At 34.4% G+C, this 26,184-nt stretch overlaps 5 protein-coding genes across 13 annotated transcripts; 3 read left to right on the top strand and 2 right to left on the bottom strand.

Annotated features, from left to right (window-relative positions):
* Positions 1-1,040: 1,040 nt before the first annotated feature.
* On the bottom strand, positions 1,041-15,721 carry LOC117165274 (venom serine protease Bi-VSP-like). Its single transcript, XM_076626798.1, has 13 exons — positions 15,638-15,721; positions 14,791-14,883; positions 6,675-6,966; positions 6,239-6,290; positions 5,983-6,167; positions 5,601-5,766; positions 5,375-5,529; positions 4,992-5,046; positions 3,242-3,337; positions 2,887-3,165; positions 2,543-2,811; positions 2,363-2,459; positions 1,041-2,200 (listed from the first exon to the last, which is right to left on the bottom strand). The coding sequence occupies exons 3-8, from the start codon at positions 6,693-6,695 to the stop codon at positions 5,008-5,010; spliced, it is 618 nt and encodes a 205-aa protein (XP_076482913.1). The 5' UTR covers positions 6,696-6,966; positions 14,791-14,883; positions 15,638-15,721; the 3' UTR covers positions 1,041-2,200; positions 2,363-2,459; positions 2,543-2,811; positions 2,887-3,165; positions 3,242-3,337; positions 4,992-5,007.
* LOC143303629 (omega-amidase NIT2-like) lies at positions 4,183-9,231 on the top strand. The gene is made up of 4 exons (XM_076624664.1): positions 4,183-4,296; positions 7,930-8,114; positions 8,507-8,615; positions 8,950-9,231. The coding sequence occupies exons 2-4, from the start codon at positions 8,031-8,033 to the stop codon at positions 9,081-9,083; spliced, it is 327 nt and encodes a 108-aa protein (XP_076480779.1). The 5' UTR covers positions 4,183-4,296; positions 7,930-8,030; the 3' UTR covers positions 9,084-9,231.
* Positions 15,722-16,474: 753 nt separating the features above from the next.
* LOC117165275 (katanin p60 ATPase-containing subunit A-like 2) lies at positions 16,475-20,321 on the top strand. Of its 5 annotated transcripts, none has more exons than XM_076624641.1 (5): positions 16,475-16,615; positions 17,032-17,607; positions 17,784-18,124; positions 18,337-18,536; positions 18,687-20,321. In XM_076624641.1, the coding sequence occupies exons 2-3, from the start codon at positions 17,443-17,445 to the stop codon at positions 18,069-18,071; spliced, it is 453 nt and encodes a 150-aa protein (XP_076480756.1). In that variant the 5' UTR covers positions 16,475-16,615; positions 17,032-17,442; the 3' UTR covers positions 18,072-18,124; positions 18,337-18,536; positions 18,687-20,321. The 5 variants fall into 5 exon arrangements, with proteins under 5 accessions (XP_076480756.1, XP_076480751.1, XP_076480766.1 ...); XM_076624636.1 differs by having other exon boundaries at positions 16,611-16,745; XM_076624651.1 differs by lacking the exon at positions 16,475-16,615 and having other exon boundaries at positions 17,306-17,607; positions 17,784-17,952; positions 18,011-18,124.
* Positions 20,321-22,965, bottom strand: LOC117165276 (survival motor neuron protein-like). Of its 5 annotated transcripts, none has more exons than XM_076624618.1 (6): positions 22,921-22,965; positions 21,621-21,803; positions 21,381-21,495; positions 20,696-20,993; positions 20,496-20,575; positions 20,321-20,427 (listed from the first exon to the last, which is right to left on the bottom strand). In XM_076624618.1, exons 1-6 carry the CDS (start codon positions 22,948-22,950, stop codon positions 20,369-20,371), a joined length of 765 nt encoding a protein of 254 aa, XP_076480733.1. In that variant the 5' UTR covers positions 22,951-22,965; the 3' UTR covers positions 20,321-20,368. The 5 variants fall into 5 exon arrangements, with proteins under 5 accessions (XP_076480733.1, XP_076480747.1, XP_076480719.1 ...); XM_076624632.1 differs by lacking the exon at positions 22,921-22,965 and adding an exon at positions 22,470-22,488; XM_076624604.1 differs by lacking the exon at positions 22,921-22,965 and adding an exon at positions 21,984-22,432.
* A 213-nt stretch (positions 22,966-23,178) lies between these two features.
* On the top strand, positions 23,179-25,023 carry LOC117163859 (uncharacterized). The gene has a single exon (XM_076624600.1). It carries the CDS (start codon positions 23,892-23,894, stop codon positions 24,720-24,722), a length of 831 nt encoding a protein of 276 aa, XP_076480715.1. The 5' UTR covers positions 23,179-23,891; the 3' UTR covers positions 24,723-25,023.
* Positions 25,024-26,184: the final 1,161 nt, after the last annotated feature.

Genomic DNA, 26,184 nt, shown 5'->3' on the forward strand with positions numbered 1-26,184 from the left:
ACAGTACTATTTTAACGCAAGGACAGGAAAGTTATTATATATTTCCCGTCCATTATTTGAATTGTTGTGAAGTGTAACGAATTATATTCGATTCGAGGAGATGTTAATGAATTACCCATTTCATATGTCATTACATGGAAATAAAAATCATTGCAAAAATAATTGATCTAATGACAACGGAATTTCCAATATTTTTTTGTTTCGTCACGTCTTTTTCATAATATATCTTTTATAGGTACGTGATTTATTAATCGTTCGAATGCAAATAATTATTCGTATAATATTCAAATGATTCTAGCCATAAAATAAATTAAAACGATACCTGTCAATGATATGCAATCTGCGTATGACGTCAACCTCGATCTATGCTTATACAAGAAATTTTATCAATCAATGACTAGATATACAATAATCAAATATTATAAAATTTCCTGAAAACCTTTAGGTGTTAATATTAAGGTGTTAATATCTTTAATATTTGCAAGTTATTGTTTAGCGCTAATTAGTTAGAATGTAACAAGTGGTGTACCAGAATTGAGATAATTAAGCCACACGAACAATCTTATTTAGATCTTTTTAATTTTTTAATTCTCTTTTGCTCTAATACTTCGTAAAATTAATCTTCATTAGCTACTACACTTCATAGAATAACAAGAGATAATTTTTCTTATATAACGTTTCATTCATAAAATCTATCATTAAAGTATATCTTCATAAAAATATCATTCCATACTAACGGTATATTTGGTGTCATACGAGATAACAGTTACCAGTGATGACATATGTAACTTTATAAAGATATCTCGTTTTATTATATATTAAAAGAATGTACTCATTGCTGCTATATTTCAGATGAAAAAAAGGAGGCAATGATTTTACAGTAAAATCGTTCGTTTACAACTGATTCATTTACATTTCATGATAATACTGTGCATTCTGAATATGCTATGATTTGGTTTAAAATAATAAATAGTCCATTCTTGCATACTATTGCTCCAGCTTTACTTGTATTTTCGATATTGGTATAAATAGAAAGACAATTAATGTCGTTCGAGTCTATTTTCGGATCATTTATATTACGTTTAATCCATATAGTTATTATATGAGACATAGTATCGTAAAAATTGAAAGAATAAAACGTTCGTACAGGAAGTACATTTTATAAGAACTCCAACAAATCTGCGTGTGCACCTAAAATACAAACTGATAGTGATTGTTCATAAGTTTATATAGATTATCTAATGTCAATCGAAGGTATCAATTCTTTTTCTCCATAAGAGTACTTTTTCATTTATATGTGTTCAAAAATACATGTGTTCAACCGTGAAGCATATGTCACCTACAACGAAAAAGAGTTTTCCTATACTTAATATTTCCTTTATATACCTATGAAAGTCTATTCTTCGCGTAGTATGAAATTATGAATAAATCTGAAATATTGTTCAATCTGAAAAGAAAAATAACTTATTGACATCATTCATTGATACGAGATTCAGAATGTTTGTTTTGTCTTGCAGAAAAAGAAGGCAGCCCTTTCTTTTAATGTGAAATAGAAAGCGAAAATTTGAAAACAGATTTTTTGGAAATTTACTTGCAAATATCGTTTTCAATATCGTGATTTTCTTCCCAATGGTACTGTACTTTCAAATTTTCCAGTATCCCTCTAAAAACAAAAAGTCGAACCTCGTTATTATTAACGTAGGCATTATAAGGAAGAGAAGTATTAGAAAGCAGCTCCTTTTTATTATGGATTTCTTTATAATCATGTAAATAAGAAATTCCGGAAATTTTTTCCTCAAGAATTTAATTCTTGTGTTTTGATTGATAATTATTACACTGCATACTAACTTTTCGCATACTGTTCGCGTCTAACAATTTCCTAATAATAACTACTTCAAAATTACATATGTTCTTGCACGAATTCAAAAGTACGTATGATACAATTACAATTGATTCTAAAATAATAATTATTTGAAGATATTAAGATACTAATTAAACGTTTCACTATATTTCAAAATCTGGAACAACAAATTTTTATTTATAAAAAATGAAACTGTGGTTATATATTCTTTGTCATGATGCTATTTCTTATTACCATGTCGACATTTTTTAAAATTCATTTTGTTATCTCTACGCAATATGAAAATTCATATACTGCTTAATATTTTTTACATATTATCCATCCACCGCATGATATCTCCTGAAAAATCAAAATATTAATGTTATATTATTACAATGCTTCTTAAATTTCAATTTTTGACAAATTTGAAATCCAATATATTTTGCACAATTATTATTTATCAAAAAATTCTAAGTTAGTAACTTTCTTTTCAAATGGCAAATAACATATACTTTGACTTACCTGTAACTTTTTGCTCCTAATCATCATTTCCTCTTATAGAACATCATTATTGTTCTTATAATTACTACCAGTGTCATAGATATTGTAGTGGCTACAACTGAATTAATAGAAAATGATAAATAACTGTGTATAGCACTAACACATAACTGTGTATAACAATGACACATAACTTTTACTTACATATCAGTCGATAAGGGATTACTGTGATATCCTGTTGATGTTTCTTAAGGCACTTGATTAGGTGTGATACGGTATCATTCCTTATGGTATACTGTAGATAAGTATTTTAGAAAATGACAAGAATAAATCTAAATTATTCAGAGGTTCCAGTTTCGGCTTAGACATAAATACAGGACCATTTGCAAAGAAGAAAGGGTGCGTTTCTACAGCCTCGTTATAGTAACCATGAATACCAATCTCTGAATTACTGGTTAGTAAACATAAATATCCTATAAAATTTAATATATTTCTATAATTTTTAATACATACATGAGTTAGTAGTTCTAAATTATGAATCATCCTACCTGTGATATTACACTTTTCCTTATAATATCATCACTCAAGTGAACAACATTAAGATCATGTAAACCATGTCATCCTATCTTACTGTGAAGATACTTAGTTATGTTATCTAACATTATAAAAATATCATCAAATTCAAGTCCTTTTATTCACATCACATGGCCACGACCATCTGGTTCTTCGTTATATAATGTTCTAAAATTTGTCGTACATATAGGATGTACAAACCGTGATATCAAGGTATCAGTTCTTCCTTCCCAAGGGACAGTTTCATTAAAATTCTGATAGAATTAAAAATTAATTATTAATATTCTAACAATCATATATGTTAAATACATTATAGTCAACGATATATACCTGAGCGAATGTAGGGGTGATTCCTTGATAATTATAAATGTCATCAGCCCACATCATTGTGCCACTTCCTTGTACTCCAGCCTCTAGATTAACAGCCTAAACAAACATACAAAATTTTATAGAAGCTGTACAAAATATAGTATATACGCGCAATATTGAAGCGTTCAAGGGGATATAAAGGTAATGTACATCACATACACGTGTACTCTCATGCAACAAAATACAATTAGATTTAATAGTATAAGCTCTTTTATTCATCATAATAGATTGGAAATTTAAGTGTCTTACGAGGGTGAGTAAAAAGTTACCCGCTCTGTCGGTGTAGAATTTATTTTAAGCAATTGTCAAAAAAGACATACATCATTTTTTGACATAATCACTCAATTTCTGTATACACTTTGTCCATTTGCTGAAAGACCTTCGTATTTTCTCATTAAAAAATGTTTTGGGCTGAGCTGCGAACCACGAATGCATCGTCGTCTTCACCTTTTCATCAGCTTTTTCGGCATCCATCTCGCACAAACTTTTTAAAACCCAAATCTGTCGTGCACTATTGCATAAGCAGACCCGTGGCTGATTTGCAAATGATTTGCCACATTATCAAGCTTCACTCGTCTATTCCATAGAGCATAAGTTCATGAGCACGTTCAATGTTGTCATCATGGATGTGGACGGGCGTCCAGCTGTTTTTTCGTAACACTTGTGCGATATTCTTTGAACTTTTGTGCCCATTCAAACACACTTCGTGACAAAACACTTTCTCCATAATGTGCATTAAATCTTTGATAAATATAGGCATCAAACATAACCTCCGACCACAAGAAACGAATCACAGCATCCTGCACTGTTTTCCTGCAAATCACCATTGCAAAGCGCCATTACTCGCGCAACGGTCACAAACGAATTGACGTAACACAATGAAACCTACGCAGCAGCACTGAACAGATATTGACGTCATACGAAGAGTGCAGATGGATCAATACGGTCGACAGAAGTTTTAACTATCTGGAGTGCGGATAAATTTTTACCGAGAGTCATATAGGAATCTATAATCTGTAAGTACACCTTTGGCTGAATGGAAATTTCTCTTACATATAGTCAAAAATGCAGAAACAGTGTATTGAATTGGAAAGTGATAAAAAATAAGTGAAGTTTCGAGGTTGCATGTGATTGCATGAGTACACAGGACGTTTTTAGCGAATAAAAAATAATTTTGAAAGACACGAGACTTATCTTGTATTTCATGTACTCTCTGTGTCCGAATTTCCAGAAGCTCTCTATCTTATGAAGTGTTTTAGATTAGCCGGAAAATTTTGTATGTACATACAAGAAGTATACGATCTAAGTGGAATATTCCATTATTCTCTTGATACAACAGAAACGAAATTTACAGAACTTCTCAGAAAGTTGGTTTATTATTACCAAATTAATAGAATTAATATACGTTTATCATCTTTACATACCTAAGTCGTGGAGGTTTATCGTGCGTAAAAAATTAGTGTCGTTTCAAAGTTACATTTCGTACATTTTAAGCCTATAATTTGTAACGTACAAAACAATGTAAATTTGAGCTGTTTCTTATCTCCACAATAAGAAAATCCAACTTTACGTTTTTTACACAATGATATTTATGGAACAGTAATATCATATTATTGCATCGCTTGGAGAATGAAGTCAAGGTACGATGTGACCCTAGTGTAAACGCTGGGATACCCAGCTGTGTCGCACTTATAAGCATAAGACACAATACCTATTAAATACGAGGTTCATTCATGTTGTATCAGCAGTGGTCCGCCGCGGTCAGCCTGAAAGGATCGTTAAATTTTTAATCAAAGATACTGAAATATATCGATCGAATTGTATTGAAATTATACTTATATACAGTAATAATCTTCTATTGATTTGTGTATTGAAATACTCCAATTTATAATGTACATGTTATATGTATTTTGAGCAAAACTAAGATTAGAAGGAAATTAGATTAAATACCATAATGAGGTGTGAGAAGTGGGCAAGACTATTAAATTGTGTTTATCTATTATTTCTAATGTTTAAGACGTCGATTTGATGTTAATTCGAATTGACGTGTCTTCAGATACCGTATAGTTTGTAGTAACTCTATAACTTAATTACCGTACAAGAATCCTCTCCACCCTGAGCATGTTCGGCGCATATTATACCATCAGTGATATCAGGTGCATTAGGAAATTTGGAATAAGCTATTTTGCATTCGGCGTTCTTAATCACTGGCATTTGTACTTCCATTAATGCATTACGTCGTGGTCGTCCTACGAAGAAAATAAGAAAGATATTTAAGACTGGAACTGTTTAATTTTATTATAAAATTGATATCACTTACTATATCTTAATGCTCCCCATCCAGCAACAAGGGGGTTATAGCCGACGAAGTTGCTCTTTCGTAGGGGCTCTTTCGTACAAATGGGATATACGTACCCTGAAAAATAAAAAAATAAATGAAAATGCAGGAAACGAATGACCAAAAGTATGAGAAAGAAATGTACACGCTTTATGACACAATATATGTGTACAGTAAGAAATTTCAGGATATGATACTTCAGTAATACTCAATAGCATATATATATATATATATATATATATATATATATATTTATATATATATATATATAAATATATATATATATAAATATATATATATATATATAATATATATATATATATATATATATATATATATTTGAGGACTTACTCGAAAATGGCACCTCCTCCACCAATCTAAGAATGGCAATATTATGATTGTGTATGTTTTCTATTCCATCCATATGTGCACAATGTGCTGCGGTCAAAACATGCCTAGCCGATATCAGGGAACCTCCGCACTTCCATAGTGGTTTGTCTGGGTTTCGGGGATTACGAAAACCTAATGCAGCGATCCATGGCCAAGCGCCTAAAATGCAATAGTCATAGTTGTGAATATACATAATTTTTTCTCACATAATGAGTAACAACGATTATTACCTATTCGATATTCGATCATACAGCAGACGATAAGTACATACGTACAAATACTCTGAAATAGAGATTTGATGAAGACAGAAATTAAATTTTTATTCCAGTGGAATACAAATTATTAAATAATTCTATATAATTTCTATTTGAACTATACTGAACTATAAAGTTCAAACGTGTAATTTCTGCCCTAACAGTTTTTGATCTCTATCCATATTATTACTCCTATATCAATTTTTTATTTCAAGCAAAAAGATACTCTTCCTAACATGAAGTAAAAGAAAGAAATAATTCAAGTTAATAAGTAAAGTTACTACTGATAGAATCATAGCATTATTATTTAGTGTAATTGAAATGTACATTGATGTGCTGTTTAATGCCTTTAAAGTTCATTCTTTGCAGTAAATGGCTTATTATTAATCGGAAAGAAAGACATAAAACGTACCAAGTTCAGCTGGTTTACCATCGACCACCCTGGTATGAGAGACGTTGCTAAAACCACAGTATGGTGGTCGCAAAGCCTTATACTTATACACAGTTTTTATTAAAATTTCTCTCTTCTCTTTGTTTGGATCGTTCGGACAGCAAACGATCGTAACATTGCCCTGGTATCTGCACACTGATCGTCTATAAAAATCGGTGGCTGTACGGTACTGTTATCTGCCATATTTCTTGCAGAGGTTTACATTTTCTGTAGTCAAGGCACCTGCCTTCTTGATTGTCCGGTGTGGTACATTCTGGATCAAACAATTTTAAAACATTTATACAGTTCAAAGATGCGTAAGAAAGCGACACCGATTACTCAACTTTCGAAGTAAAAAGCCGATCAAGTCCACCGGATTGCCCTACAGACACGTATTAATCCGTAAGAGTTAGTCATCATGTTGATAATAATTATCTAAAGAAACTCACGTGAAAATATAAAATTTTAATTGTTATATTAATAATTTAATTATAATTTAATAATAATAATTTAATTTAAAATGAGTGAGGGCTAGGAGATCATTTGGATCGGTGGAGATAGGAGTTAGCGGGCGGGAATTGAGGACTGCTTCTATTTCTATGATAAGAATATTACGGTGTTAAGCTCATATGTTTCTGTTTCTCCACTCGCGCTGCGCCATAATATCCTTTGATATTTCCGATCCTCTGGTCGTACGAGAAATTGCCGATACATTTTCTCGATGTCGCCAGTGAGTACGTACTGATGAGCGCGGAATCTAATTAATATACAAAATAAATTGTGAATTGATTCGAGAATATAGGATTTCCCCATTTTCATGATTATCGTGATTTTTGTATAAATATATTTTTTAACATACTAATAATTAGGTACTTATAAATTAGTATTATCAATTATTTTGCATTTATAATTCCGCCTCTAGTATAAGTGTTAATTGAAAACTAACTTTATGTTTCAAAAAGTACTAGCAAAGTCGTTGAGTAACAAGCCACTGATGCTAACACAAATAGCATTGTCGTAATTAAATATTTCTAAATATTCATTTTTCATTTTGAACCTGTAGAAACAATTTATTATATATACTATTAGCTAAGTAATTGCATATTTAATTAAGTCGAAATATAAAACTTAGTTATTTTGATAATTTAGAAAATAAAAAACTGACAAACATTTCAATTTAATTTATGGTTGGAACAAAAGACAGTTATTTTTCATTAATTGAAATATTGCAATGCAGAGTACTTTCCAAAATACGCCGAGAGTATTCCTGATGGTGAAACGAGCGTTGCTTCATCGAACGCAGCTAAAGAAAACAACATCTATGTAGTTGGTGGTACGATGCCTGAAATAGAGGGCGATAAATTGTACAATACCTGTACTATTTGGGGTCCCGATGGAACTTTGATAGCAAAACACCGAAAGGTAAGTAATATATTCCTTTATGGCTTTGAATTTGAAAATATTGGGGTGAAGAAAGTGACTCTATCTAGGAATAATTTAGGAATATACATATGTACATACGTATACTATAACCAATTCTATAATTTACGGTTTATAAAATACGTTATGATACGGGAAACGCCCATTTTTGTTGTAATGTGTTTGTTGTTGTATAAATTTTTCACATACGAAAATACTTATTTTTTCTCCTTTTTAAACATTATTAAATGATAAGATTTTTTAATAAAAGAAAGTGATAAAAACGCTGTCAGTTATTAAATAAAAAATAATTAAAGTTTAGGAGTTGGTAACTTTGATATTAAATTACAAAAGTTGCAGCAATAGAATTAGCGACCACATTTTTATGTTATTAGGTACATCTATTCGACATCGACATTCCTAATAAGATTACTTTTCGAGAGAGTGATTCACTCAGTCCTGGTAACTCCCTAACGACGTTCGATGTGAAGGGCTACAAAATAGGTATTGGCATTTGCTATGATATTAGATTCGAGGGAATGGCACGCATTTATCGGAACAAAGATACAGTAACTTAATCGATCAATACTTAACTAGCAAAAAATTAAATATCTTTCTTAAATATATTCTATATAAAATTAATATAATCTGTAACTCTGTATAAAAAGAAGCTTAATTTAAAAAACCAGTATATTTGCTGAAAATGAAACAAATAAAAGAATTAAAAGCACAATAAGAGGACTGTCCTCGCATATTCAGAAATGATGGAATGTGAACCGTGCAACTACGAAGTTAATTGGTATTCGGTGGCTTCATATTTCCTGCTTCTCTGGGTTAGGTTGCCAAATGCTGATATATCCAGCGGCATTCAATATGACCACTGGACCATTGCACTGGTCATTACTTCAGCGTTCCAGAGCGAATGATAATCAATTATACGTTGCCTGCATATCACCGGCTCGTGTTCGTTAAGCAAGTTACGTCGCATGGGGACATACACAGTTGACCAATCCATGGGGAAAGATTCTTTACGATTTGGAAACTCAAGAGAATATGGCAGTCACCGATATCTGTAATTTACAGCTTAAAATTAAAAGCGAGAGATCCATGATGTAATTAATTTTTAGCCTCGTTAATTTATCGATTTAGCCATCTTCCTCTGTATTTGTTGAATTTATTAGTAAGCATTACTTATTACTTCGTATGTTTCTTTTTTTCTATCAGATCTAAAAGTTGTTGAGGAAGTAAGGGCTCAGATACCTACAGTTTCTCAGAGACGTACAGATTTGTACGACACTGTCTGTAAGAAGGAGTAACTCTACACTAAAACAGAAAATGTTTTTTTATAATATTTCTACTACCATATTCTTTCTTTGTGAATTATTACTAATTTCTTATCATTTGTACTAAATGAATGACTCAATTAAAAAAACCAAAACGTTATAAATAATAATCTGTATATCCTGTGTATCAACATGTAATTGGATATTATAATAATATAGGAATGCTATAATAATATAGGATAATAATATAGGAGAATAATAATATAGAAAAAAATACATGCTTTTAAACACCTTTAATATCGATCACATAAATTGTTATAATTCACAATGATTACGCATACATAAAAGACCCCTTGATAGTAAAATTTACGATCAAAAGGCAATTACGTATCGTTTAACAACATTTAATTTATAACACCTTTTAAACATTTAGACAGATTAACACATAACACTTCTTATATATAAACATCAATTCGAAGTTATCAGCTTGGAGAAATTGGTCGATTAATACCTGTAGATTGTCTGTCTCGATGAAAGACTTAAAGAGAGCAAAAACATGATAATGCCGCTAATATAATATTCCTTCTTTCTTGTATCTGTCTGCCTCTCAGGTCGTTTTACTAATTACAATAAGTAATTTCGACTTCTTTGCGCTCTCTTTTAACGCATTCGAGACCGAAAGAAATTCATATCAGTCAGTAGGCAAGGGTATAATATACATATTTTATATATAACTTATGTTGTTACGCCGCCTAAAACATCTGCACGCCAGCCCGCGCGACCGGACAACAACCGACCTGCGTAACGTCACTTCGACCCTCAATAAACCTAAGGGCCCACCATAACTTTCACTTTCCTGTATTGTTTCGCCATGTGTCGTCAATCCGTTTGTCCTGAAGAATTTCTTCAGCCTAAAAGTATTTTCGACGCACATCTGGTTTTTTAGAGAGGTCCTTGGGTTTATTAGTCGCACTTAAAACACGGAGAAAGCGGGTATGCACCCATGAGGAAAATCCGAATAGCCCTGTAATAAAACAAGCTAGGTTTTCTCACGCACACAGTCATCTATCCACCACGATGGTAGGAGACTTCCTACTCATCCCTTCGAGCAGTAATGCAGGTCATGACCAATCGACACCTCGGTTCGTTACCCTCACTTTTCCTAACGAAATTGGGAACAACGAATCCGCGTTCTTTAGGCACAGGGGCACACCCACACCGAACTTTTCTTCCGTATTAAAAAAAGAGCGACAGTCAGTCTAAAAACTAACGCCTAACGCGGCAGTCTGCACATAGCGCGAGAGTCGCATACTTCCCGCAAATCTTTGTCGGTTCTCGGTGTGGTCGAACATACATCTTCTCTCCTAAATACATCATAGTGCTAAGTCCATTAATACACTAATTTCCAGTATAAGAGCCCTGCTCTAGCGCACATATCTATCGCATCGTCGTGCGACAGGTTGTTAACTATTTATTTCGGCATCAGTGTAGTCTAAGTGTTGGACATATATAATTTATAACTCTGTGAATCACAGGGTTATACAAACTCAATCACCCCTTATTATCTCAACGGAAATCAGGGGATCGATCAATTCGTGGTGTCGACTGCTACAGTCGTAACGGGGATTTACGACCCCCGTTGACGTCTCTCCTCGCGATTACGTCTCCCCGCAATTGGTCGAAATTACATATGTAGTAATGTATATATCATGTTAATTTCATATTTTCTTCAATATAGAATTATTATATATATATATATATATATATATATATATATATATATATATATATATATATATGTCGGAGATGAAAGGAAAGCCGAAGCCCTTCCTTGGAAATTTTGGGAACATCCTCTAGTACCTTAGCCTAGATTTTATTATAGTTGTAATTGTTTAAGATTTGTAATAAGCGAGATTGGGTTCGAGGTGACAATCGGTCGCTGAACGTAGCCACGGTCACGGGATGGATGTTTTATCTAACGGAGGTCTGGAGTGGTTGTACGTGTTTTCCGAGAAATGTGGTTGTGGCGGCATGCGGCCTCGAGAGCGGGCCGAGCCACGTGTGATGTTGCCTCGGAGGTGCCGATGCAATGGGACATACATTGTATTTAGTAATCAAAACTCCAGGCGGAAACTGCCTAGCAACGGCGTTTGGAACTTTCTCGATGCTTCCAACGAGTGTGCCTAGCAACGGCGTTTGGAACCTTCTCGATGCTTCCAAACGAGTATAGAAAACAAAATGCAATCGTACAGGGAGAAAAATCTCCACGAGGCTGGCATTCTTGCGATTGCCTTGGAGAGTGATACATCGAGCGTTTTCGAGGATCGCATTTGCGTCTAAGTTAGTTTCGCTTAGTAAGGAGTTATCCCGGTGACCGTGGATTCGTTTGAACTCAAACATTGCTAATAGTATTATTTAATTTAATTATTCGTAGATCGTATTATTCATTAGGCTTAGTGTTTGTTAGACTTATTATTAGTTGTACTTATTATTTGTTAAGCTTAGTGATAGACCTGTATATACGTGTAAATAAAATCTCGGCTTTGTGAAACGATGGCTAGTCCACATGAAGAGTCGTCGCGCGCCCAAAATTCGAATCCTGATCCGACATATATATATATATATATATATATATAGTAACTTTCGAACCAATAAATCTCCGAACTAAGAACTGTCATATTTCGTCTCTATTTATCGAATATTGTTAGAAAATGCAAAAAAAAGAAGTTAAATAGAAAAAGTACTTGGAAACTTAAAAGAAAAAATCTCGAAAAATCTCTTAATACTTTTTACTGTCGTCTTGAGACGCACCATATGTTAAGCTTCTTCGTAGTTACAACTTTTACCGCAGATGTAACGAACTGACAAATGCTTCGAATGGCGCGCGCGCGTCAACGCCTACACTTCAATTTTAAATAAATGTTTTTAAATAAATGTTTAAAATAATACATTAAATGTATTAACTTTGTTGCGCAGTTTCATTTAATTTCTTACGATATGGAGGGTTTAATTACGTTTAAGATATCTATTTGAATCTTTTAAATTCGAAGTTTTTTAAAAAATTACCTTAAACTTTATAAAATTAAATCGTTTTTCCACTTTGTTGTATCATAAAACAGTTACTTAAATTCAAATCTTACCGTCGTCTTAAAATATTCTATATTTTCCTCGTCTTAAAAAATCTCCCTACAGAAAGAATAAAGAAGAATAAATTCCCATACGTTAAATTTCGCGTGATTGATGGAATACATAACGATAACGAGAACTAACTAGCGACAACAAGCAACCATTAGAAAGGACAACTGGCGACTATAACTGTCGTCTCTATGATGTATGGTGACTAAGGAGAACAGCCAGCAACTACGGATTACATGTAACAACCAACTGCCCCACTTCTAAAAGGCAACTAACTTGCAAACCCTTTGATGGTTTCTGTAGCGTGATATACCCCTTGAACGTGGTTAAAGAATGTGGTCGCCGCTGGACGGCGTTTTGACAGCAGAGCGATCTCGCCAATTCAAAGCTTGACATTACTGTGGCGGCACAGGCCACGCAACTTTTCAACGGCTCCAGATACAAAGCGCGACGCCACCAAAGCGCAACACCGATGTGCCCAATCTGTCATCGATATCCTCACACTCTTTCCGCCGAATTCTCGGAAGAGCATACTCGTGCCAGCACAGGCGACACATCTTATGAATGCACGCGAGTGGGGATATCGATGGGCTACGAAGGGAAGGTCTGCGCGAAGAAAAACAAAAAGCAGAGTCAGTCTGGCTTGCGTCATTAGAAGTGTAACTCCTCGGTCCCTTTTCGATAGCAACGCGACGAACGACATCTCGGTGTCTATCGTTATTTGTTAGTTGTTACCTGTTGTCCGTTAAATGTTATTGTTGACCGTTAATTGTTAACTCTGATTGTTGATTAGTTCTAATAAACTGTTATTCGTTAAAAACACCAAGAGTAGTTCCTTACGCACCTATCACTATACCACCTCATTACAAACTACCGAGAATCATTAGGCTCGTTATCGAGCATCTAGCTTTCAGAAGATGCTTTATCATATGATATGACTTCACGATATTTTTATAGCAAGAAGAATGGCCAACCTCTAACAAAACAAATTTTTACTAAGTGCTGCATGTGAGCTGCAGGCCGGCCTACTAGGGAAATTTGACGAATGAATAAACTAAAATATATACGAATATATTCGTTATATCATAAAATGCCCGCGTTATGTTCTCTAACACCATAGAGGAAACTAAATTTATATATTAAAAAATTGGAATACCTGTTATAAGAGAGTTAATTAAATTCTAACCTATCGATGACTCCATAAAAACCTTTATTTCCTAAAAATGTATATCTTCCAAATTCTCCTTAGAAAGTATCATAGAGAAAATATGAAACCTGAAAAGTACATCACGCTGATGCCTCGATCAACCCTCGTGCTTCGCAGTCCATGTGTCCGAGCGATGAATTCCCTCCAAACAAGGAAAAAACCAAGGGAGGTCTTCTTCGAGGGACGTGAGAGGGTAAGGGAAGCAACGGGAACGATGATCACGCGATATACTGGCGGCGTACGTATAGAACGGCTGTTGCGAGAGAGTTCGCAAGAAACAAGAAGAAAAAAGGAATCGTAGGCCGACGCGACTATACGCTGTCGACGGACAAACAGCGACTGAGCCTAACTGAAACGAACTCTGTCGCAGTATGAGCACGGGCTACGTTCGCGGGTCGATCCAACACGTTCTGCGTCTCTCCTCGGCACCGGCGTCAAAACCACCCCCGACGAGCGCAACGCACTGGTGCACCTGCAATATTAACCACTGGTCTTTCCTTTTTCGCGCGATATTATATCAGCACCTATGATACCATTTCAAAGACCGCAATCAAAACATTAAATACCGCATTAAAGCCATACAATAATTCGCAATATTCATTCGTAAACGTTATTGTATATGTGCTTAATTAATCGTTATTATGTTTCGAATGATTTACTACCTCGTATTCCATAAGCAGATATATGGTTCATTTTCACCTCAAGTACGATATAATTTGTAACAAATATTTATAATTCACAATGTAAAATATTTATAATTCATTGGAAATATTTTTCTATCACGGTATAGTGGTCAAATTTCACATAAATCACAAACATATGGTAGTCAGAAGCTATACTCACGACATGACAAATCATGAAGATGTCATGAAAAATGGAGTCCGTCCATATATATTCAAACGCAACGAACAAGTTCGAACTTTTCGAGAACAAACGATTTGTTCGATAACATCTGTCGCGAGCTTCTCTTCCTTTAACGATAACAATTGACAACTAAAGCTCGAGAGGCTCGTAAGGATGAACAGCGACGAGTATCTAGAAGCTATGTACTCACCTGGGCAAGGAGACTCCAACACCAAGGACGTTGGAAGTTTCGAGAAGCGAAGATGGAAACTGAAGTAGCACGTCAGGTCAACTCCGGCGAAAACTGCTAAAGAAAGAAAAATCCAACTAATTTGTTTCCAACGATAAAATGAAATTAATTTGTTTCACAAATTATTAACTGGATATTATTCAAAAATTATTCAAAATTCGCTTGATTGATTCATGACCCGGGACATTTGGGTCATACCATTTTGGTAATGGACGAAAATGGCAGAAGGAAGAACGACCGTTTTTTTCATATTTCTCTTTCCCCGGGAAACGATGGAATGCCCGAGCACCTTGTTTCATTTCTTCTCGACATCAATTTCAATCTTTTTAAACGAAATATAATCTGAACGATGAAAAGTTCATTCAAATAATGCTCCGCGCCAGACACTCACGAAAATTAAGAAGAAACACGGAAAATTCGCGAATAAAACGGATTTCTTTGTCCCAGTGAGATAATAAACCTCGTTCACGTATTGGTTTTTAAAATCAATATATCCACCAATGTGCACTCGTTTAACAAGGGTGATGGAACGTGCCAAAAATCTCTCAAGAGGGTCTTGGCAACGGAAGAGTCGAAAACGTCACAATTATGAATGAAAAATTCGAATAGTTGCTGATTTTACAGTCGAAACCGATAAAGAACTCCAGATATTCCCCCAATTAATTTACAATAAATTCGCGAAAATGATCGATTGCTGACGTCATTGTATTCTAGAAAGATTGTAAAACAATAAGAATTTATTGAAAAAACTTATATTCGATGATAACACTTCTAATAAGAGTACTAAGAGGAGCGATTCTGTACTCACCTTCCTGCCTCGAAGTACCGAACGCAATTAACCGTCCGCCCAGGATGGAACCGTTCGGAACTTTTGTAAGTCACTGCACGGCCGCTGCTTATGGTGGAAATGTAATAGATATAAATACAGAGCGCGTGAGCGAACTAAAAACGCGATAGAGAAGTAGAGAGAGGATGTTCCGTCCTTGTCTAATGACGCGCACTTGTACAGGAAATATGTAACAGGGGTATACGAGCAGCGTCAGTGTCCACTAGTGTGCATGCCTGATTAAACAAGGACAGGAAGTATCTATACATGGTGTTCTCTTTCTATTTCCATGTTGCATCCATCTTACTATACAGTACACACACTCAGCTATTCTATCATTATATTTGTGCGTTGCTTATGTGTGAACCAAACATTTCCATGGCAACAAATCGTTTGTCTCTTGTTTGATGCTCGGTTTTCAACGGAGTTGAAAGAATTTTTTAAGAGAAACGTAATGGACGGGTTGTTTTTAAAGTAATAAACGGAAATTCTCGTATCCATTGAGAAACGATAGGCGATTTGAAAGTGTCACTATGAACGGTGATTTATCGATGCAAGATAGTATGAATAAGATATTTTATAATCTGCGAAAAAAGGTAAGGAATATTCTAGATTTTAGATTTTAGAATTTCCACGTCACAGACGAGTGTGTTTTGTTATTTGATTTGTAATATTGCTGCAGTTCTCTTAATAGCTGTTCGTTTCATGCGATACTCGCACATAGTATCTATGACTTTTGCTTCTAACAATTTTTATAATTAGGCTGTATCAAATATTTTTAACGTTCGTGTTTCATGAAAAATCATGTGTAACTCGTTGAATTCGCAAATGTAACAAAAAATTACATGAAAAAACTTATATTATTGTAATGAAAAAATAATTATATTAGGAGGAGAGTCGTATTTCGGAACGTCATCGGAACATATTATACCTTGTATGTGATTATTTGGAACACAATGGGTGAGTATATTATAATTAAAATATATTCCTAGTTCCAATTCTCTTGAATAGTGTCAGTGACCAATCGAAATAGAAATCAGTGGACATCGTGGAAAGAGAAGGCGAAACCAAATTTGAAAATTCGACATCGGTAATTCAGTAGTTAAGAATAACTCAATCGATAATGTAGATTAACTAGTTATAAACAAATATATGAAATATAAATTCAAATTATTCTTATCCATCTAAAAATTGGAAATTAAAGAGCAGAAGACAAGAAATTATCTTCGAGGATTTATATAGTAAATACATTCTTTTGCCTGTATTACCTAGAGATAAAACAGTTGTTTGATGGTTATCTTATAGTGTTCAGTCATTGCGAAAAATATTTTTAATCGGTTAAAAACTATAATTAATTAAAAACTACATTTCTTTAGGTATATAGACATTAGCGATGTATTATTCCGGGAAGCTCGTCTATCTCCCGAACATCGGGTCTGCGACAACATCGATTTGGAAATTATCGTTGCAGAGTATGAAAATCATTACAAGATGAAATTTCAAAAATATCCCATATTGTGTAAGAAAATAACTGGAAGGGAAATGACGAGGGAAGTGACAAATGCAAGCAAAACGGAAGAATTTAAATTATTTAACGATATTAAACGGTATTCAACGTATTCAACGTATCGTATTCAACGTATCGTATTACAATATGATCCAGTGTTTGTAGAAGTATTGAGACAAAAGCCAAATCTGTTAGTAAACAAGCGAGAAGTGAGCCTGTGAAAGAGACGAATCTACAGCAGAAGATAACTGATGATAATGCGAATCATATTAATCTCGCAATGACAGTGACGTCAATATTCCCCAATGAGAGTGATGGACGTTCATCAGAAGAGCTATTTAACGTCCCAATGGAACAATCCATGCAATCGAAGATATTGAAATGCATTGAAAAGCTTTATTCAGATAATCCGGAATTACGAAAGATTGCTGAGGACATCTCATGCGTAAGTTATTTTCGATTAATATACGTATCGTAAACCTTTTAAACGATAAAATTCCCGTCGATAAACCGTCCAACGTATATCGACGATGACATGATTTCAGTAACGCTTCAAATATCAAATTACGTAACACTTACTTAATATAGAGAAGACGCCATTTTATCTTTGTATCTTCACAGGAGATCATAGTAAACAAATTAAATGTACATTGGGATGACGTTATAGGCCTAGAGGAATGTAAAACCGCTGTTAAGGAGGCCGTTGTGTATCCCCTTAAGTATCATATCTTTTTTGATAGCCCGTTTTCCCCCTGGAAAGGTATTTTGCTGTACGGCCCACCTGGTACAGGTAAGATACTCGTATTCTTTTCATTTCTGTACGTGTTTACAAGAAATATACAAAACAGGGAAAACGAAGTTAGCGAAGGCAGTCGCGACAGAATGCCATTGCACCTTTTTTTAACATAACTGCCAGCTCATTGGTCAGCAAATGGAGAGGCGATTCCGAGAAGTATATACGTGTAAGTTGCTTTGCTATGTAAGTTTCTTTGTTCCTTTGTCTATGAAGGAGAGATTCTAGGTATAAAAAGATTTGATTTTATTTTTCGTCATTTACATATAAATAGAATAGTTGTTTGGAAAACGAAATGATATCATATTCGTGATGAGGCAATGAATTTAAGGAATTTCGAATATAATATTTAATGAATAATACATTTGTTAAACTGAACAGGTTTTATTTGAACTTGCCTATAGTCATTCGCCTACAATTATTTTTATCGACGAGATTGACTGGATCGCCACAAATAAAGGAGACTGTATATTGTCTGAACCTGCAAAGAGATTCAGATCAGAACTTCTTTCTAGATTGGATGGATTAGTGTCTAATGAGAATTCTAATGTAGTTCTTCTGGCTACAACTAATTCCCCTTGGTACGTATATCACGTTATTTCAATGTTTTCTAAGTAGAAAATATCGTAATATTTCTCCAAATTCCAAATATGTTATTGTGTTGTTTGAAGTATTCCTTCATTATTATTAGTATAATAGAACGATAATATTTATTGTAAATATGTTACTAGGGGCATTGATGCAGCTTTACTCAGGCGTCTCGAAAAGCAAATATACGTATCATTACCCAATGAAGTTGCTCGACTTGGTATATTCAAATTATACCTTAGCAACCACTTATTAGAAAATACAGATATTGTAAACCACATAGTAAAATGTACTGAAAGATATTCTTGTGCAGATATAAAATTGCTTTGTAAGCAAGCGTGGCTACTAGAAATAAGCCCGATATGGAGGAGACTTGAAAAGAAAGAAACACCTGTTACCACTTTGAAATATGAATTAAAAAGTTATGAAATATTAGCAAAATTGTTTAAAAAAAGTCACCTACAGTTATGCAAATAGATAAATATGATACGTGGAACAAATAAATACGCAATCGTAAGGACAGATATTGAAAAATATAAATAAATGGATTATCGTCCGAGAAATCATTCGCATGTGTGTATGCGCGCATGTGTGTGCGCGCATGTGTGTCATGTGTGTCATGTGTGTGCGTGTGTGTGCGCGCACGCGCTATAGGCTAAGTTTAAAATATTCGGTTGTATTATATCCTTGTATTATATATGTCGGAGATGAAAGGAAAACCGGAGCCTTCCCTTTGCAATTTTGAGGAAGCCTTCTAATGCTTTAGCCTAGATTTTATCATAACTGTAATTAAGCAATTGTCATTTGTAATTGTTTGACATTTGTGAAAGCAAAAGTGGGTTCGAGGTGACAACTGGTCGCCGAACGTAGCCACGGTCACGGGATAAACGTTTTGCCTGACGAAGATGTGGATCGGTTGTATTGTTCTCCCTAGAAATCACATAGAATTGTACTTTAGAGATGTCGATATAATGGGACACACGTTGTATTAGGAATCAATCTCCAGACAGAAACTGCCTAGTAACGGCGTTTGAATCTTTCTCGATGTTTCCAAAGAGTATACAACAAACTTTTGACAGAAATTGCCTAGCAACAACGATTGGAACCTTCTCGATGTTTCCAGCGAGCATATAACAAACAAATGCAGTCGTATAGCGAAAAAGATTTTCATCAGATATTCATTCGTGTGATCGCCTTGGAAAGTGATACATCGAGCAATTTACCGAGTGTCTCAGCAATTGTATTTTGTGTTTAAAATTATTCTACACATAGTAAAGAGTTATCCCGTTGACCGTGGATTCGTTTGAACCCTGGAACATTGTTAATAGCGTTAATTAAATTCATTATTCGTGAAACCTATCAATCGTTAATCTCATTATACGTTAAATTCATTATTCGTAAGACATATTATTCGTTCCTCTTATTGTTCGTTAAACTTATTAATCTTTAATCTAATTATTAGTTAAACTTATCGTTTGTTAATCTTATTATTTATTAAACTCATTATTCATAATATTTTGTAAAATCTTGTTTATTCGCGTAAATATATTCTCTGTTTCGTAAAACAATGGCTAATTCAAACGAAGGATCATTACGCGCCTTAAATGCTAATGATAACCCGACATATATATGTGAGTGTATTTTATCAAAAATATGTTTTTTATGTTTTCTTATCTTAGTAATTATTTTTTAAAAAGTCTTAAAGTCTTATATGAAAATAAAGCTGTTCTTTATTTCAAATAATTGAAGTAAATAAATACAATGAGTTTTATATTTTATTATATCTTATATTATTGTTATATTGTTATTGAAAAAATTGATATAATCAACAGTTCTTCCTGTTCTCTTGATTGTTTCTTGCTTGTTTCAAACCATGATAATAACCTACAAAAGAAATAACATAGTCCATTGAAAATTTAATATACAATAAAATACTTATATGAAATAATTACCTGTGTAATATACCATATAACCACTAATATACCATGACATCAACATACTTGAAAGTGCGTCTGTATCATTATCTGGTAATCTAGTACATTTTATTAAAATTTCGTATTTTTTTTCCAAATAAAATATTAAACTTATTCCAAATTACTTATTAATATTAGAAGTATTCAGCATTCCATTAGAATTTTTAAATTGTACTTACTTGGCCATTAATTGTGGTGGTAAAGGAGGTGCAGGTGGCATTATATCAGTCATCGAATTGAAAGATGGTCCCGGTATGAAGTGATGTTTATACGCATTTGCTTCTTCAGAGTCACAATCCATTTTTTCTACATTATATTTTTTCGAATTTACATTTGTAGAAAAATTAGTCTCACAAGTCTTATCGTTCTCTTCATTGAATTTCTCTTGCAAAGCTTTCTTTTGTTGTGCTATTTGACTTTGCAAACCTTCTGATTCTAAAAGAGAACTCAACTCGACTTTCTCTGTATTACCATAGCCTAAACACAAAGTAAAAGAAATTTTTGTCATTTAATAGAATTACTGAGTGCCATTCAGTTACTGTCCTTACAGGCAATGTATTAGAATTTCCCGTGCATAAATGTATATGTATAAATGTTTGCCTTGATATATGTAGTAATAATCACTCGTCTAATGAGGAGAATTATATTCCAAGCAGCTAATAATGAACAATAAGTAACATGCATGTTTATGGTTCATGACCCTATATCCCACGGGTCTCCCCATAGACATTGACAGGTACTCCTGCCCAGTTAAGGACCTGCTGAATGACACTGTGATAGACTATGCGAAAGCCTTTACTTCATATATATATGTATTTTTAGTACATTTCTTAATTGACATAACCATCATGCTAAAGGTATTACCTACAAATTTTACAACACACGTGCCATTGTTTTCGTAAATTTTTGATATTATAGCTTCATAAATTTCTCCATCCTCTGAGTATATTGCACGATAAGGTGCTCCTATGATCCATTTCTATAGAGAAAAGATGTGTATACAAATAAATATAAGTAAATAGCAAAATAAAATAATTTGCTTCTTAATCAATATATTTAATAATATTCTGTATCAAATTTGTAATATTCTATCAAAATCACAACCTTGTGTAATTTACTTGCGTGTTTAGGCTGCTTAAGATTTTGTAGGTTTTCTTTCGGTTGAGAATTTCCAACATCCATTCCCATTCGCTTGATAACTTCTTCTTTTGCTAAATTTATTGCTTTATCATATGCTTCTATTAATGCACTATCATCCCAAACATTATCATTGGCTGTGTCTGTATCCTTTTGAGATAGCAAATTATACGTTATTAATATTGATACAAGTATTTTATTATCAAACTATTGCAAATTATCATATATGTCATTTTTCAAAAATTGACTAAAAGGTAGTGGATACTGTTAATTACTATTATGCTAAAATCTTGTACTAAAATAATGTTAAAACCATTACGTTTCCATTACCATACATACGTTTCCATTTCCTCGTATAAAAAGAACATTCATATCATCTGCCATTTTAAAATAACATCATTTAAATATTGAATTTGCTTCTGAAATATTAATTTGTCTCATTTCTTTAACTCTAACACATTGTAAACAATGATGACATTATGCCAACTATAATACTAAAAATCTATTCCCCATTCATTCGAAAGATTATTTTTTGAAGCAAGGTTAACATTGAATGTTCCCAAACTTCAATAACTGTATTTTACTTTCTTTACAATATCTAACAATATATTAGAATACTATAAAAAAATATTGTATGCACAAGAAACTGTTTATAGCGAAATAGCAAAAGAATTAATCACATATTATAACTAAAACGAGATTGTTAAGTAGATTATATTATACTGCATATGCGTTAGTGTTTCAGCTGGTAAATATAGTTTTTATATCTGAAGATAAATAAGATTTAATTCTATAAAATTGCATAATGAATTATACATCTATCTATTACTATTCGTATTTCCCCTTAGTTGTATGTTGTCAATAGCATCAATCACGAACATATAAATAAATATAGAAGAAACCGTTCGGAAATGGAAAGGGAAAAATGAACATGGAAGACAAGAAAGTTTTCTTCAGGTTTAGCGTATGCGTGATACGCTTTGAATGTCTCAGATAAAGATAAAGATACTCTGCTCATTTCTATTTGTTCCGCAGAACGAGAAATTTGTTGTCTTTCATATTGGTTTTTACGATTCAATTTTTGGGCAGTTTTCCCTAGTGAGTGTCGGTCCCTGTTTGATATAACCAGACCGTAATTTATACAGATATGTATTATAGATATATATTTGTAAAACTGAAATCAGATGAAATAAATGTTGCCTGAGGTTTTAAACGTTTAATAAAAACAATATTTCATTTGGAAAAAATGTAAGATATGTAAAATTACACATTGATCATTTTGCTGGTCTTGTATCATAAAACGTGTGGCCCGAAGAGCATGTCACGACCGGCATACTTCAAATCCGACGGACTGACGATAGAGATAAAGATGTGGCGGCACTCGGCGACAATGTATATCGCTGAACCATCATGAATGAACCATCAACATCCCAACGGTCCTTCCACCGAAGGTTCTAGAAGAAAGAGCACGTGGCAACGATCGCGGACGCCTAGCAAATGCATGGACGGTGGGGATGTGGAGGGATGACAAAAGAAAGTAATCGGATCCGATCGAAAGTAAAATCATAAGAGTCAGTCTTAGAAAGTCACGCCTAGAGTTCGGAAGTAGATTGTAAAGTGTATTGATGTTAGAAAAAAAATAAAGTTTTCTTTTTTTATTTTTTTACCTCAAATTCCTTTTTTATTTTGTTATTTTACGTGACATTTTGGCGATCCTGCCAGGATAGTGAAAAATGTTTGTTCGGAAACCAAAAGACATTCATCATCTACGGAAGATCGAATTATTTGGGACTACGGTCATCCGCAACAACAAAGTAACTATCGCGAACCAAGTGAAGTAACAATAAAAGGTAAACTGAATTCCTTTGTACGTTACCGTGAAAGAAAATTTAGCTTCAGTAGCCAAGACTCGTCTTCGTCTGAAAATTATAAATCAGCGCAATAATGTCTAAGGCAAACGAATCTCAAACTTCAACCTCAACTGACCCAATGTTGCGAGCAATATGGGACAGTATTCAAAAACAGAACGAGAACATTGCCCTTTTACGAGAGGAAATGTTACGTTTGTCTATGCAAAATGACGAAGAGAACAGACACAGGGCAGCAGAAATCGAGAATCTCGGAAAAACCGTCGCAGCGCTACGGACTGGGTTCGGATCCCCTGCGACCGATGAATTTGCTTCCATTATCACCGAAGACAATTAAAGTGCGTCGACAGCAATCAATCGCACCGTGAATATGGCAAAAGCACGCAAACTGTCAGGGTTAGCAGCTCCAGACACCCCACCTGTCCACCTCGACATCGAACAACCCGAGGTGGAAGAAAGAGGCTATTTTCCGCCCGCTCCTCCCACTCTACGAGCTAAGGATGCAATACGCTACATCCCAACGCTCAACGGAGATGATGATGTAGGAGTTGAAGACTTCATCAAAGAAGTGAGAAGTATGAAGGATCGCTGTATGGAGCAAGATCTATTGCTAAAAGCAATAAAAGTGGAAAAAATCGTGGGGAAAGCAGCCCAAAGTATTCGCAACATTCCTATTGAGTGTTACAGTGATCTGTACGACGCACTGAGAAATAACTTAGCAGCACAACTGACTTCGGATGAGTACCAAGAACAATTACGAGAGTTGAGACAGGGACGCGAGGAATCAGTGCAAAGTTTTAATATTCGGTTTAGAAGAATACTCAACCGTTTGCTGTACGCAGTAACCAATGAGTACCCACAACCACTAACGCGTAAAATTATGACTGAAGAAATCACGAAGAAGACTGTTCGTGTATACCTAAAGGGACTCAGACGCGACATAGGACGAATACTATTAAGCAGTGAACCCTTGAATCTTCCGGAAGCTGAAAAAAAGGCAGCCGATGTAGAACGCTACTTGCGAGAAGAACGACAACCTAATTGGTCATGTAATCGCTTACCTTCGGTTAGTAATCGCCCCGACAACCAGCATATGCAGGTAAGACGATCTGTACCATCAAGATCGCCTAACACGCCAGTAGCTCAGAAACCTGCTACGTTTAACCAAGTAGAAAATAGATCACCTGCTGAACGCGCGTAGATGAAGTGCTTCAAGTGCGGAAAGCTGGGACACATTGCCAACAAGTGTCAAAATTTTCTACCACCGATCCAGCGCGATCAACCACCCGCAAGGATTCAGGCAGTCCAGGAATGGGACGAAATACAAGAAACAACATCGAACCAAGAGATGGACGAACCGTACGAGACATACGAGTCAACATCGCCACGGGAAGACTGCTCGCAATACCTTTGTCAACCCGAACCGAAGAGCGAGTATTTCTGGTCGACACAGGAGCAGGGATAAACCTGGTGAAACGTAACAAAACTGTCAACGCGATACAAATAGGGCCTAAACAAAAATTTTCTATGGAACGAGACAAATACGAAACTAACGAATACGTAACGAAACGAATTTTTGGACAAAATCACATTTTTCACATAGTACCGAACAATTTCCCTATTATCGAAGACGGAATCATTGGGCTACCATGTTTAGAGAAGTATAACTATTCAATATCCAATGACAAAATCCGATTAAACGACAAAACCATTTTATTTCAGAAACCAATACATTTGACTCCTGGAGAAAACAGAGTTCAAACAATCTATTTGGAAGGCAAACCAACTAAAGTATGTTTTATCAACACTGGTGAGCAAAACATTGAAATTTCTAGCAATATTCAAAATTCTCATGACTTTTCCAACGTATCAAAACTAAAAAGCCTAGTGAGAACAGATCACATTGAAAAACCAATCCGTGAATCCATCGAAAAGATTATCCTCCATTATATTGACATCTTTAATTTAGAAACCGATCTTTTACCCTGTACTAATTTAACTCAGCACACAATTTCGTTAACCAAAGACAAAATTATTAACACGCGATCGTATAGACCACCGGAATGTCACCGTGACGAGATTTCGCGACAAATAGGAGACATGTTGAAGAAAAATATTATAGAAGAATCCGAATCCCCTTATAACTCTCCGGTATGGGTAGTTCCGAAAAAATTAGACGCCTCAGGAAAACAGAAATGGAGGATAGTTATCGATTTCAGGAAACTAAATGAACTCACAGAACAAGACGCTTACCCTTTACCTGATATAGACGACATTTTAACACAACTAGGAAACGCAAAATTCTTTTCGGCACTTGATTTATCCTCAGGATTCCATCAAATTCCAATGAACGAGAAATCTAAAAAATATACCGCTTTTTCGACACCGCAAGGGCATTTTCATTTCAATCGAATGCCATTCGGACTTAAAAACGCACCCGCTACCTTTCAAAGATTAATGGACAGAGCTTTAGCTGGACTTGTAGGAAAATACTGCTTTGTTTATTTGGATGACATAGTGATATTCGGAAAAACGATTCAAGAACATAACGAAAACCTCACGATAGTATTTCAGAGACTCAGAGAATTAGGACTTAAATTGCAACCGGACAAATGTGAATTCATAAAACCGGAATTAGAATACTTAGGCCATGTAGTTTCATC

Source organism: Bombus vancouverensis, chromosome 2 (genome assembly GCF_051014615.1).
Source record: "Bombus vancouverensis nearcticus chromosome 2, iyBomVanc1_principal, whole genome shotgun sequence".
NCBI classification, from domain to species: domain Eukaryota; kingdom Metazoa; phylum Arthropoda; class Insecta; order Hymenoptera; family Apidae; genus Bombus; species Bombus vancouverensis.

Bases quoted from the DNA above. Each gene is read 5' to 3' on its own strand.
- LOC117163859 (XM_076624600.1), top strand. From the start codon at position 23,892: ATGGCAAAAGCACGCAAACTGTCAGGGTTAGCAGCTCCAGACACCCCA.
- LOC117165275 (XM_076624641.1), top strand. From the start codon at position 17,443: ATGACAGTGACGTCAATATTCCCCAATGAGAGTGATGGACGTTCATCA. The intron at 17,608-17,783 runs GTAAGTTATTTT...GTATCTTCACAG, and splicing joins TTGCTGAGGACATCTCATGC to GAGATCATAGTAAACAAATT.
- LOC117165276 (XM_076624604.1), bottom strand. From the start codon at position 22,037: ATGGCAGATGATATGAATGTTCTTTTTATACGAGGAAATGGAAACGTA. The intron at 21,804-21,983 runs GTAATGGAAACG...CTATCTCAAAAG, and splicing joins GAAATGGAAACGTATGTATG to GATACAGACACAGCCAATGA. The intron at 21,496-21,620 runs GTTGTGATTTTG...TTTTCTCTATAG, and splicing joins ACGCAAGTAAATTACACAAG to AAATGGATCATAGGAGCACC.
- LOC117165274 (XM_076626798.1), bottom strand. From the start codon at position 6,695: ATGGTAAACCAGCTGAACTTG. The intron at 6,291-6,674 runs GTACGTTTTATG...TCTCTATTTCAG, and splicing joins TGGTAAACCAGCTGAACTTG to AGTATTTGTACGTATGTACT. The intron at 5,530-5,600 runs GTAAGTGATATC...TTTTCTTCGTAG, and splicing joins ATGGGGAGCATTAAGATATA to GACGACCACGACGTAATGCA.
- LOC143303629 (XM_076624664.1), top strand. From the start codon at position 8,031: ATGCCTGAAATAGAGGGCGATAAATTGTACAATACCTGTACTATTTGG. The intron at 8,115-8,506 runs GTAAGTAATATA...TTATGTTATTAG, and splicing joins TGATAGCAAAACACCGAAAG to GTACATCTATTCGACATCGA. The intron at 8,616-8,949 runs GTATTGGCATTT...TCTCTGGGTTAG, and splicing joins TGTGAAGGGCTACAAAATAG to GTTGCCAAATGCTGATATAT.